Source organism: Scatophagus argus, chromosome 12, assembly GCF_020382885.2.
Source record: "Scatophagus argus isolate fScaArg1 chromosome 12, fScaArg1.pri, whole genome shotgun sequence".
NCBI classification, from domain to species: Eukaryota; Metazoa; Chordata; class Actinopteri; family Scatophagidae; genus Scatophagus; species Scatophagus argus.
This window is the reverse complement of record NC_058504.1, coordinates 8,937,915-8,952,890: the sequence shown is the minus strand read 5'-3', so window position 1 is coordinate 8,952,890 and position 14,976 is coordinate 8,937,915. Positions and strand designations below refer to the sequence as shown.

The following is a 14,976-nucleotide window of genomic DNA, read 5'->3' as shown; positions in this document are numbered from 1 at the left end:
AGCTCTGGAAAACAATGCAGGACTGTCCAACAGAAAAGTTGGACCTGGCTCCACTCCTGCCACAACACAATCATCTGTCAAGGCAAAGCATTGACCAATCAAATAACATCCAAGCTCACAACCCTGGTAGATTATTTTCTAAGATGAAGAGAATATTTCTTCTGATTTCTTTGTAATCGTCAAGACAAAAGATAAAATGACTGCTATAGTTACACTGACAGGACAGGGCACTTTGCATTGCTCTGATGCAGGGCTGTTTTCAGTCCAATCAACTTCAAATTAGACAAATATGCAGCATTTCCCCAGAAGTAAAACAAGTGAAAAGAATCCAGTAGAATACAAACATCTCCACTGACAGCTCATTGTTCAGTTTAGGTTCATTTTAGGAAATGAGCCTGTTTGGGTTAGATGAAGAGATTGATACACTCTTGCATAAGGCTACATCTGAGAGAGTGTTAGCTTGATTTAGGACAGAGACTGGAAAGAGGAGGAAACAGCCAGCACGGCTCTGTCCAAAGCTATCAGAATCCACCCATCAGCACCTCTAAAGATCACCAATTAACATGTTATAGACTGTTTAAGCCATACAAAATCAAAGTGTAAAAACAACAAAGGAGTTATGGAGTTATGTGCCAGATTTTTTTTTTGTCTGCTTCCTGGAGTCTGCCTTGAAATTGGTTCCAAAATGTCAAATTAATCCTGTTATTTTCTATATATATTCAGTGAGGCGTCTCGTTGCTGAGCCAGTGACCTAAATTCTGGAAGTGGTTCGAAGCTTCATGTGTTCAGAGTTCAAGTGTTGATGCTGATTTCTGATATCTGATAGATCCGAATCGACTGAACAGTATGTTATCAGACAGCTAAGTTGGTTAATATACCTGCCTGGTTAAAGAAAGCACAAGTGCACTCTGTAGCAATGGTCAAAAATATGAAGCATGACACACACACACACACACACACACAAACCTCATCAACAAAAGTCAAATTGAATAATTTTCTCTGGCGTGTAGTATAAAAAACCTGAATCATAAGACAGCAGCGGTTTTATTCCATTATTCCAATCCATTAAACTCAGGGAAACAAACACAGACAAAAAGCTTCTTTTTTCACAGACTTTTAGAGTGTGAGGAGGCCCATGGGGCTACAGTTGAAAAGGTGCAATCCCCTTGATGGAGCTGCTGGGAAAAATATCAAGGAGGCAGCCCATGCAGACAAACATACAAGCACTATCATCGGCACACACACACACACACACACACACACACTATAACAAGCAGCATTCAGGGCAGAAGAAGCTTTTCCAGGTTCACAGGTCACGATAAATCTTGTGTCCGGTCACTGAGCCGTCAGAGGCTTCCTGTCTTTCTGTTCATTTCACAACCGTTACTTCAGCAGCAGCTGGACCTTTCAAGTAACACCTTCAGCATCATAACACACACACACACACACACACACACACACACACACACACACACACACACAGAGACCATAGCCAGCCTGAAGCTTGGCTTGTGTTTTGCCAGGGGGCTCTTGTCACTTTGTTTCTTTAAACTGGTCAATCCGATTCTTCCCTGCTGGAGGTCTCAACCACAAACCTAAACAGCAGCAGTCAGTCATTCATCTTTCACACACACACAAACACACACACACACACACACACACACACATTAACTCACTTTCACCTGCAACTCTAGCAGGTGATTGATATGTATCTTGTAACATCTTTGTATGGTATAGACAGTATTACAAAATTAAACATTGCTAAAGTCAATTGATCGTGAATCATGACAAGCCTCACGTCATCAGTGGAAGTGGTGCTACTCAAACAGTGATATAAAATAAATAAACAAACTGAATGTATAGGAAATGTTCAGTGCTGGTTTGTAAAGGAAAAAACAATGATAGGATTGCCTAAAAACCTGTGAGCAAGTCTGAGCTGGTTCTACTGAGGCTGAACTGAATATTATAAATATCATACATGTGCTTTTTAATTGTATCTATTCATTAATAATCCTATCCATCAACCTATCCCAGCTGACTACGGGCAAGAGGCGAGGTACACCCTGGACTGGTCGCCAGTCAATCATCAACACACAAAGAGAGACAACCACACACTCTCACACTCACACCTAGGGGCAATTTAGAGTAGCCAATTAACCTAATGTACATGTTTTTGGGATTGTGGGAGGAAGCCGGAGTACCCGGAGAAAACCCACGCAGGCACAGGGAGAACATGCAAACTCCACACAGAAGGGCTCAGACCGGGATTCAAACCAGGAACCCTCTTGCTATGGAGGCGACAGTGCTAACCACTGCACCACCACTTATGATCAACCAGTAACCTTTCTGAAAAGAAAAGGCAAAATTCTTTAGCAGCAACAGTTTTTTTCTCGCTCAATTTAAGATGAATTTCTTCAGTTTCTGAATGTTGGTCAGGCAGAACAAGACATTTGAAGTTATCAGCTTGGTCTTTGGTAAATGTTTTATATACTGAATGATTGATCACCCAATCAAGAAAACAATGAGTTTTATTTCTCCGGGTTTACACATTACTCTTGAGACATGTAACAAGAAAATGTGTTTGATTTCCCCTTAACAGAAAAACAAATCAATGCACGGAAGTAAATATTAATTGTTGTAAGTGTACTTTAACGTATACTTTTGAGTACTTCTCTCTCAGGTGGTTTGTCTAAAACTAACTGAGCCTGAAGTGAACCAAGAAGACGTAACTTTGGTTGCAGTGTCAACATTTGAGTGAACGACTTCAGAGAGACTGATTAAACTTTATCCTCATCCATGTTCTTTATACATTTGCATTCCTCTCTATTCCTTTCTAGTTTGTTCTGCAGGCCACTTCACCTCAGACTGTCCAGATGTTTTTTTTTTTTTGCCTGAATCATCACCATCTCGCTCCCACTCCTGTCTCCGGTTATCTCCTCTCCTCCTTTCCTCCCTTTTCTTCTGCAGACAGCTCCTGTTAGTGTAAGGTGAGTTTCGTATGAATCAGCAGTACGCTGCACATCCCTCCTACTCAGTCCTGCTCACGCTGTCTCTTTTCCTTCACTGGTAATCTGAGGTCATGCGTCACTCTGAATACTATTAGTGCTTCAAGCACCTCACCTGAGCTCAAATACCATTTACCAAAATAACATAAAGGCCTTTATATTTTGTGGACGTTATTTGATTCACTTCACTGCTATGCTTGCAGACAGAACATGACAGCAAATGCAAACAAAAAAGAGGAGGCTCCACATGACCCAGTGACGAGTTTAAGAACACACTTGCAAACTGATTGTTTGCAAGGGAAAACTGACTCATCATCAAATGGATTCCGACAATGACAACCATCAAGCAAACCACCCCTGCTATCACAGAGGGAATACCCCATGGGTGAAACATAGCCATGAGAGAGGTTTGTTTCTGGAGTGAAGAGGGAACTGAGTGACAGACAGCTGTCTCAACAATCTCTCTTCTTCCTTTATACCCTCCAACAGCTGTGAGCACGGTTTCATATAAAGCTACAAATTCTCCCATTATCATTGGCAGTGTGTATTTATAAATACAAAAAAAAAAAAAAAAATCATTTTCATTTTGGTTTCAATATATATAAAACACCATCACAATGGGGAAATGATGTCTCCAAATTGTGTCACAGAAAAAGTGTGTTGCACAAATATCTTCAGCACACATTTGCATCATGCTGCATGCATCAGCCTGCAGTGGAAGACATAGGGTGTCTCCCATTTTAAACTTCAAAAACATGAGTCAAGCTTTACATGTATTATTTACGGCCTTGATCGGATGTGGCGTTGCCCAGTCGAGCGTGCGTGCTGCATGTTTTCTAAAGATGCTGAAAAACCAGCAGAGATTTCACTGACATTCCCCAAAGTGACACAGACAATATTCATCTTGCTGCTGTGGCTACAGCTCTCACCTCCATGTAACCTACTCATGACTGTGTCCTACAGAAATCATGGCTTCACACTTTTGAAATTGCCCAGTTAGATTAACAGTGCGGACAGAACATCAGCCTCATGTTCCTTTTATTCTGACCACTCAAGCCGAGCAACATGGAAGGACATTTTCCAGACAATATGTGAATTTCAAATCACAGGAGGTGATAAAAGATAGCACACAAAGCTTTACTGGATTTCAGAGCAAAAGAGAGGAGACAGTTGAGCTGTGCAGATAGAGCCTCAGAGGATCAAAGCCACTGTGCCTGTACACCATGTCTACATACTGATATTAATCTGAAGGAATCAAGACTGTAGCCAAGATATCCCTGAGAACCAATAAGATAGGATTTACACTCATTATCGGAGCTCTTCAGATAAATGCAAGTCTTTCACAAAGTGCAGTGCCTACCTTAATAATACAGACTTGTTGCGCAGTTTCGATTCCAGTCTCAGACTCACGTTGTGGAAGCCGTCACTAAGAGTAACTCAGTGTTGACGTTATTTACCATGTCTGTTGATTGGCTGGGCAGAGAATGCAGATAAGTTGGGCATGCAGAGAAGGACAAAAGAAACTGAGAAAAACGGGGAGAGAGACAGAGGTAGGGAGGGAGGGGGGGTTTGGAGGGGTAGACAGAGACAGGCACGGGTGACCTAATAAGTAGAGACTTCTCTCTTGGTCAAAGACTTCTCTGTCCATATGCATTCCTGCTCACACCTACATGGTCCCCCACTCCCCAACGGGAAGAAAAGGCCATCTGCCTGATGTCCGTCGACCCACACACACACACACCAGTGCACAGAAATCTGCACTAATGGTTCTGAGAACAGTCTTGACTCAGTGAAGTTAAAAAATAAATGACTACAGCAGAGAACTGGATTCAGACGGCATGCTCACACAGTAAAAAACAATTAATAATAAGGAGAGCAAGTGTCAAAGCCACGGCAACAGTTAAAATGTGTAGCTTGTAAATAAATAACAGCAAAGCAGGGAAGGTTATGTGAACAGCAAGTATGTTCTCATTGTTAATTTTAAATTTTCAGAAGGTAACTTTTGTTTACTTCGGTCCTTTCCCAAGAACTGCTGACTGCATTGCTATGATATTTTGTAAAGATAATCATGTTTCCAAGAGGATGAATCCTACCAGTGTTGGTGACTACCTGACTTTTCTGTAGTAAATTATCTCAGCAACTATTACATGGGCTGTCATGAATGGATGAATTGCAATGAATTGTAAAAAAAAAACTGTTGATGTTTTTTTAAATAAAAATTGAAAGGATGAGCAGAAAGGAAACTCACTTGGGGTGAGTTAAAGGTCTGGTCCAAAGGGGTCATAAAGTTTTTCTCAGAGACATTTCATAGAGAGATAAGACATTCATATTAAAACAACCATCAGCTGTGACAGATGGAGCGATTGTACTGAAATGGAACTAATTCCGTACAGTAATTGCAAACACATCCTTCCGTCAGCAGGATAAAGCCAACAACGAATGGTAATGCTTTTACACCCACAATTACAACACTTAACAGAAGTGATAAAACTATTATGCACTGTCCAACAGAACTGGCAAGCTCTAATATGGATGCCCAGATCTCTGGCTTGGCTTCACTATATGTGCCAAACCCTGTTTTAATTTTAAGAAATAAACGGCACGCCAACAATGACGCATAGTATCGGTGTCCAGGAGGCCTGCTGGTGAATAGCGTGTGAATGCAAGTCGGTGCAAGTGTACTCGCAGACTTCTGTGAGTACGTGTGCGTATGTGGATGCATGCTGATGCGTGTGTGGCTTGTTTCAGTAGCAGGTTCTTGGCTTTGAGCCCGATGGGGGTTAGTGGAGGTTGGACCACTGCCTCCCTGCTGCTCTATCCCGCTGTCCCACAGCCCCTCAACAGCCACTAGTTAGAAGGCAAAGGAGCACACACAAACACACGCATGCACGCACACACGCACATGCACACGCACACACACACACACCCTCCAGCTCTCAGTCACTCTCTGCTGCTGCTGATGCAGGATGAGCGAGCTGAGATTCCACTCACAGCTGCAACCGTCACACACTGCTGGAGGAACTGGAGAAGCTCCAATGACACAGCATACACACATAGGCAAACACACACATATTAACAGAGGCACTCGTGAATATCACCTATTGAGGAGTGGAAATGCAGAGACACACGCTTACTGTAGGAAAATACACACACACACACTTGCAATGACATTAGCAGTACTCTCCATACACCCCCATGCTGGGCACAGGCAGCTATCAAACTGTTACTGTCCCCCTTTGAAACACTGCTGCACTCTTTCCAAGCTTGACTCCTTTTGTCTGCAGACATGTGGCACAGTGATTTGTGATTGGAAGCACCCAACAGAACAGCAGGGGGAAGAAAAGACTTTCACTTCCCCTCCTGCCATCTTCATCCCGTACACCCATCACGACTGCTCATTGTCATGCTTGCAGTACTTTGCCCTCCAACCAGACATTTCATTACCCTTTTTACTTTATTTTCTTTTCAATGACAAAGTAATTTCCACCAGGAGCAAACATGCCATTCGCACACTTTAATTTATATTTACATGATGCCATTGCTGGCTTTTCTCCTGAAAGATGTCTTTGAAGAGAGAGCTCGGTGGAGAGAAAGAAAAAAGCTCAGCAGACATTAACACCATTAAGAAGGTTGAAACGGACAAGTGTTATTTGAACACTTCATAGGAGTCTTGTTGTGTTGAGTCTATCATTAGGTGAGTAATGGTTATGTTTTTCATTCATGGTGATTGAAATGCTTCTGTAGGAACAGCACATCATCAACTGACAGGCTGGAAATATTCTGCTGTAGTTTGTGTGTACATATGCTGGTTTGTGGGCCCCTTTGTGCCTATTCAGAGGATACTATGGGACGGGACACAGCCTTACTGAAGCCCATTGATCCCAGTGAGCAGCAGCACTACAAAAAACTAGAGCTGGGACTGCTTTAACGCATTAACGCATTAGGACCTGGAATCAAGTGTCATTTCTCTTTGCTATCAGCCTCATAGGCCTATAGACCAGGAAGGGTTGCTGGTCTCCAAGGTTTTCCACCCAACTCTTAACCTCTGAAAATATGGATTTCTTCTGTATTTCCCATAAAAAAAACATTAAGACTGCCTAAATCACTGTATTTATGAGTGTATTCAGTATTAGCTTTTCACTGAGGCTATATGCTGTTTACACTGACGCATATTCCAAATCAAATGAAAGCATTCTAGAGCATCATTTGAGAGAGCATCATTCTTGAGCATCATTTGAGACAAATTCAACATGTTTGGTGTCTGTTTTGGGTCATTTGAGGGCAGTGCAAAAAGCAGTTGGTGTGAGCAGAGGAACAGGATAGGATCCAAATGCCAACAACTTGGCAGACTGGCACAGTTCATGGATTTATGGACCAAAATGGAGACAGTTTACAGAATATTGAGGCAAAGGGCAAAACCTAAACCAATCCAGAGAGGTAGGCAGGAAATCCAAAAGTCTAAAAAGATCAGGCAGAAGTTCAAAAACTGAAGCACATTACAACTTCAACAAACTGGCAGAGGAACACTGCAACTGCTGGTATACACACAAGTGGCTAATGAGGGAATCATGTGCAGGAGTAGGATATGGATGGGGAAAATCAGGTGAGGTGATTGATCTGACCGTCAAGTGATTGACAGGCAGATGAGAACGGCAGGATCGAGAGTAGAAAGAGAAAAGTGAGATGGCATCTGCTGAAAAGGTAAAGAATAATGCTGAAGGAGCCAGAGAAAGTGAAAATGCGGCTGCGTTCCAAATTGCATGCTTTTTTTGTATGAAGTATGCATATAAGTGGAGAGTACTATATATGTATATAACCCATATTTTAATGTATTAATTGTACACACGAGTCGCAAAAAGTATGTTGTACTCACTCTTGAATGCGCTGTCATCTGTCATTGCAGCTTCTGTCATCTGTCAATGAGCTGTCATCTGTCTGTGCTCTCTCGGTGTCTCAGTTGATGTGACGTATCTTCGGCTGCGCAGAGGATTGTGGGTCAGAATAGCCGGGAAAGCATGCTGGCTTACATACTGCAAAATGCAACCAGATGCAGTAAGACATTCTGGTATTTTTGGCATAGTGCATCTGACATACTATGTATTGGGACGCACTAAATCTTTGTCTGGTGTGCTAAATAGTATGGTAGAATTGGAACGCAGCAAGTGAACTAAAGAGGGACAGAGAGACAGAATGAGCAGGAATGTACACAACGAGGCAGACATAGTGACAAGTGCTGATGTTATCACCTTACAAAGCTAATATAGCAAAGAAATTCCCATTTAGACAGCCAACAGACACAGAGGAACATTAACACTCATGTCGAGTCATGTTTCTGGGCACCTGATTTGTGTAAGTTGGTGCTTTGTGCCATGTTCAGCAGCTAGTTACTAATTCTGCCTAATTCTGGCAATTGTTGCTGAGTGGGTTGTGTACAGTAGGTTTAATAGAGCTTTTTTTTTTGGCCAAAAACAGCTGCCTGCTGCATCTGGAAACAACTCTGACGAGAAGCTTGAGAGGAAATGAAAACAGTAAAGTTTGCAAGCATAAAAGCAAAACAATGAGCTGAAAGAGGCTAAATAAGCTTCACAGAGCTGTGTTAAACTGAAGAGTTGGGTGTCAGTAGTAGAAATTCTTTTCACATTAGAAAAAGTAATCTGCTTTATTCTCAATATAAAAATATTGACTATAGAGCAGCTTCAAGGTTTTGGACAGGCTAGAATATTTGACTTTTTATCGAAAGAGCAAAGAACAAAATACGAACAAAATACTTTTTGCAATTACTCATATGTTTTGTTTTGTTTTGTTTTTTTTTTTATAACTGATCAAAGCCTTGCAAACTACATCTCCCACAAAAATCCAGCACACACACTGAACAACTTCTCCCACTTCATAAGTCTGTTCTATGTTCTTTCAAGATGCTGCAACCCAAAACAAGCTGATTTTTAATTTTAATACACTGACACAATACACTTATTCACTTATTTGAGGAAAATGCTTTTAGATCTCAGTGGTAACAATTACTTGGTAAGATGGAGTTATGAAGTTTTGAAGCATGCCCTGAGTTGTTGACCATGTTCTAATTTGTTTTAAGGCAGCAGATGACAGTTGAGATATTTCATCCTGTATCAAACCAAACTCACCAAAGAGAAGGAAAAAAGAAAAAAAATAGTTCCCTTGTCATAAATTAACTCCTGGGCTCCTGATGATGACAAGCAGATACAAATCAAATTAAAAACACAGGATCACAAGGCATGAAATTACTTGAGAACAAATCACAAAATTTACTCTGTTGATTTCTGGAATCTGCAGGCTCATTACTTAAGCAAAAGCAAAAAATTGTGATTAACTTAATTGTTAACAGACTGGAATACTGTTATTGCGTGAATGATTTTGATCACACCTTTGGTAAACTCGAGTGAGCACACTGAAAAATACATTGGCTGAGAAAGCAAAGGAACAGATTTGAGACTGAGCAGCCAGATGTAAAAATAAATTGAGTTCTGCAGTGGGTTTCAAATATGATACAACTGGTTATTTCCAGTCGATTATAACTCAACATTAAGTGCCCTAAATGTCTTGACAATGTCATTTTAATAATGCAATTTCGATGCGTTGTTGTGATGTAATGTATGAAATCATTTTCGTCTACGGTACTGTAATATACACTGATCAGCCACAACATTAAAACCACATGCTTAATATTTTGTAGGGCCCCTTTGGGTCAAAGAGCATCTACATGATTGCCAGAACCCAAGGTTTCCCCACATAACACTGCATTGTATACAGATGATTAATGTTAGTCACTTCACCTGCCAGTGGTGTTAATGTTGTGGCTGATGGGTGCATATAGTGACAATGCAACTGTCAAAAAAATAAACCGATAGACCACTAAAGAGGATTTAAGACATATGAGTCCATATCTTGAATAGACTATTTAGTCAGTCCTTTATAACTGTATCAAAAGGCAAGACATAAAACCATTCATCTCAACAGAGTTCATATCTGTGGCCCCAGCTGCATTGTTTGGAGGGTTGCGCAAAAAAACATTAAAAACCACTGGAGGATAATAAATTTAAAAAGTCCCTTGTGTGTGAACCCCTTTCTTGAACAGCGCATCTGCTGTATTTAGACTTAAATAAAGAAAATTAACACAAAGAAATTCACATATGGCCTTTCAATTACTGTACAAGTGATGCTGATTAAAAGTCAGCCCTGTCAGTGCTTCCTAACAGGCTGTGATGTGTGGAGAGGGAATGCCCGGTTCAGAAAGGAAGCGATTTAGCAAACCCCAATTGAAATCCCTGCTAATTAAGATGCGTTTCTTCAACTGCAAACACTATGAGATGAAATACTCTGTTGAGAGAGAGTGCATTCGCATGGAGTCAGATGAAGTTTAAAACAAAAGAGATGTAACTTTTTTTCTTTCCCATTCATTCCTGCTCATAAAATATCCGCGACTCCTTTTCCTTCATTTTCTGGTTAATCATTCATCACATAATTCCCGATAAAGATAACTAAAAGATTGCATTGCTATGATCAGGACTATACACCACTGTACTTGGTCTTGAAACAAACAGGTTAGGTCACAAAACGTTCCAAGTTTACTGTGATAAAACTCCAGATGGTAACAATCAGGCCATGACTTCATTAATCCACCCTTCCTTAGAAAAATTACAAGCAGTTTGGTTTAGAGGTGGCACAGCAGCCAACGACCACATAAAAATAATGCAAATTAAGAGCCAGGATTTTGTTATGGCTTTGTGTAGCATTTGGGACTAATAGTGCATGAATAAAACAGCTGGGATTCTATTGAACTAAGGCAGCTAAAGTCTGCGTATTCTGATTTCAGTTTTTAATGATTAAAATAACAAAGAGAGCATAAAAGCACAAAATACAAGTAGTAATAAAATGCTTATTTTTATTTGATTTTCACAGGGAAGGTACTGCTGACCTTATCAAACCTGATTATACACAATGTACCTGACCTCGGTTCCAAGCAATGCGTTTTCACTGATCATTTCACCAGTACCAGCTCTCCTTATTTGGTGTAATACAAGCTTGGCTCCAGAGCAAAAATGTAATTTGATGAAGTATTTTCTTTAATTTATCCTGACATATTTCTAATTACATCAAGACAGTACTAGATAGACTTGAAAACCTGAAGTTAGAAAATTTAGACAGAATTCGAAGGTAGCTCCAAAATAACATATCAGCAACATATGTTTACTTATTAGACTAACTCTACTCATTAGACCTTGTGAAACAGTTTCCAGTTGAAACTACTGAATGCTATCACACAACTGCCTCTAGAGGTTCAAAGTGGTATTGCTGGAGCTAGGTAGTTAGTATGCTAACAGTAGATATCTCTGCAACACAACATAGACATAGACAGGCATAACTTCATCACTGTTGTCTGGCCACATTCTGTTGATGTTAATTCCATCCATCCATCCATTATTTATCACCGCTTATCCCCTGCAGGGTCATTGGGGGTACATATAGACATAAACAACCATTCACATGCAATTTTGCAATCTAGAGTCACCAATTAACCTTAACAGTAATATATTTTACCTATAGTACTTTCCATGCTCAGTAATAAACTTTCAGTCTCACCTGGATCCCAACACACTACAGATCCCTCTCGGTAACATTAATTATTTTCTGTAAGCTCCTCCCATACAGGAATTTTTGAGCAGAAAATCTGTTCAGACAAACTTTAAATCGGGCACAACCTTTCAATTGTTGGCAGTGGCAAATCAGACCCAAAATCTGCCCAATTATCATTTCGTGTAGGGGCCAGCATTCGCCAATATGAGAATGTCCCTGTTGCTCTTGTCCCTTTTCACCACTGATTTCAGAAGAACAGACTGAATGGAAAAAATATTACTGAAGTGATCATTAGCTTCAGAACAAAACAATCAATGAAAGCAGTTATGTTCATCAATAGCCAACCAGGTACAATAACCAGCTCCTTCACATTGCTTGGGGCACACATCAGCAGTAACCTGAAATGGGACCTCAGTGCCAACCATAAAATGCAAAAAGTCCATAAGAGACTCTACTTACTGAGACAATGCAAAAACAAGTTGGCCAAGGTCTACTGGTCCTTTGTTAAGAAAAGATAAGATAATCCTTTATTAGTGCCACAGTGGGAAAATTACACAGACGTAATCCAGAGCGTCCAGTCACCATCAGTTACTGTGTGATAAAACACTTCTAAGTGCACAATAAAGAAAATGGAGAGAATTATCACCAGGGCATCAAAGATCACAGACTGCAAACTCCACACACTGGCCTGTCAGTGGTGCTAATGTTGAAGTAAATGTTAATGTTTATGTTAATGTTGTGGTCAATCGGTGTATATTCTTTGTGTTTGCGCTTGTTTTGTATGTGCTATATTGTTGCAGCCACTCAGTCTGTACTGACAATGATTTAGCCAGCCTGACCTTGTGGAAATAAAAAAATGTGGAAAAAAAAAAAATTGAACTCTTGCTGTGTGTTTACATCATTAATTATTGTGTTGCACTTCTTATTGGAACCTAAGGTTTATCTTTCATTAAATTTGCTCATTTTTTCTCTCTGGCATGAGGGCCAGTGTAACTAAACTAATTTGACAACTAGCTTATATTTTTATGAATCCAGGTTCCTTGTTGCTGGCAGAATTAATTTAGAAAATGTTGTTTTGTTATCATTTTCTGATTTTAATCACTGATTAAAATTGTTTTGCTTGTTTTTACAATGCTTCCAGTGTTTATCTCGCTGTATATCTGTACAATGTACACACAGTGAGGCCAGAAGACTGAAACACTGACAGTGTAACGGATATAAACGTGTGACACGTTACAAAACACTACATATCAAGTCAGAACTGTGAAATTATGAAAAAAAAATAGTGCTGAGAGAGGATTTGTCATCTGAAGGAAAATAAGGTACAATTACAGAAGAGTCACAGCCACTGTGCATAGAGTGCCAGTAGACGCTAATGATGAACATCCGCGATAATAAAGGCAGCAGAGAGCACAAATCAACAGGGAAAGAGCTTTAATGGATTCAACACTTCACCAAGGCCCATTTGGAAGCAAGAATCTCATCTCAACAGCAAGAAAAGGCTTTTGACAGGGTAAAGTGTGACATTTGGCTCTCTGCTCAACTGTCCACACTCACCAGCCTGTCATCCTTGTCACTTCCTATTTGTTGAGGGAGCCATAAAGATTCCAAAAGACTGAAATCTGGTTGACAGCTTGCTGTCCATTAAGAAGGTGACAATGAATTCCACAGAATATCTGCAGCCTACAGTATGAGCTCTTGTTACAGCATAAATCAGAGTTTCACTGAGAAAGAGCAGCACTGAGCAGCAGTGCACTTTGCCAAACAGAGGAGGAGACGTAAAACACACAGGAGACATTCGGATTTAACAAACATTACAACAGAAATAGAAAATGCAACATTGATGCTTTGCCTGTGTCACAAAACACTGGGACATAAACTCCGTGGCTGACTAACTATGTAATTGGGGCAGGCACAAATCCAGTGTGAAAGCAGCTGTTTGTGTAAACAGGGTCATGTCTGTTTTCCTCTCGCTGAACACAAATTATTTTATTCAAAAAAAATAAATATGTTTCAAGAATCATTTACATGCACCGAAATTGGACAAACTAACTGGGATGAAACTGGGACGACGAGTGATGACCAATAGAAAAGCTAAGATCTTAACTTAAATGAGAAAATGATCATTTCCATTTTTCAAAACCTAACCTAAATAGCAAGTCAGACGTGAGTAAAATCAATTCCTAGGCACTGTATGGTGCTGATTACTCGTAAGTGGATTGCAGGTGGCGGAAAATAAAAGGGGAGAATAATTTGTTTCCATTAGATGAATCTAGGGTGGATTCCAATGCACTAATGAAGAGCTAATGATAGAGGAGAGTTTAAAATATTCAGGTAGCACTCATCTCCTCTGAAACTCTGAGACCTGCATAAACATGCTCACTTCTTTTTAACCTTCTTCATACCCTCAATTCAAGGTCTATTCATAAGGCTCCTTTTGATTAGTTCAGAGATTCTACCCAAAGGAGAGTAAATCCTGTTTTAGACACACACAACGTTTGCCATATATCATTACACGTGGGACAAGATTGCAAATGTGGTTGGAAGGGAAAAGGCTGAGTAGGCCTTGCAAACACATTCCCAAACAAACTGTCCTTTCAGTGAAGGACAGTAGGCAGGGAGCTGGACGGAAAGAACTGAACCTGACATTTAAGGCTACTGAATGTACCGTCACATAAAAAGTAAGCTCTGAATGAGTCATTTCTCCTGAGTTTGGAACAGTTTTGGAAGATAACTGCACCCTCCAGCAAGCCTCGTGATAATGGCCAGGGATGATAAAATGGTCAAGGCTCTTTTATGATTAACAACAGTCAACAATAACATTTCCAGCCTGCAGAGAAAACATTTTCAAACAAGTGTCAGATGTCGACCAGGAGAGACTGAAAGATATCCTTTAATGGAACATTTCCACAAGCCTAAATGTGAAACAAGAGCCACATGTCATTAAATTGCAGCAAATCAAGTTGCTTTTCTGCCTTTTTTTCACACCCTGGTGGAAGGTTCGATCTCACTAATGGAAGAAATAGATTATCTCTCAATCCTTTCTGTCCAATTAGTACCAGCAAATATTGTTCAGTTAGTGCCACTGAGTATAAATAATATGTTGAGAAAGATAATGACCTGGTGCTAATGTGATGTGTGAGAGACAGTGGTGGAAGAGTATTTGGATTACGTGCTTTTTGTATCTTGCATTTTAACTTGTTTGAGAAGGAGTTAATTTTTTTATTTTTTTTACATTTAACAATCCCCTACCCTCCCCACTGTACTCTGACAGCAACAACTGAATTAGACACGATCACAAAAGAACACACACACACACACACATACAAGGCAAAACAAAAACACCAAAAAATGGCAGTAA

The 14,976-nt window shown here is 40.2% G+C and overlaps 1 protein-coding gene across 3 annotated transcripts in view; it reads right to left on the bottom strand.

Moving 5' to 3' along the window:
• The window catches only part of drp2 (dystrophin related protein 2), a 142,080-nt gene that overhangs the window by 67,772 nt on the left and 59,332 nt on the right, over positions 1-14,976 (bottom strand). For all 3 annotated transcript variants that reach the window (XM_046405504.1, XM_046405506.1, XM_046405505.1), the window contains exon 3: positions 7,879-7,982. In XM_046405504.1, the coding sequence (XP_046261460.1) occupies positions 7,879-7,918 (40 nt within the window). In that variant the 5' untranslated portion in view covers positions 7,919-7,982. The remainder of the gene's footprint in view (positions 1-7,878; positions 7,983-14,976) is intronic.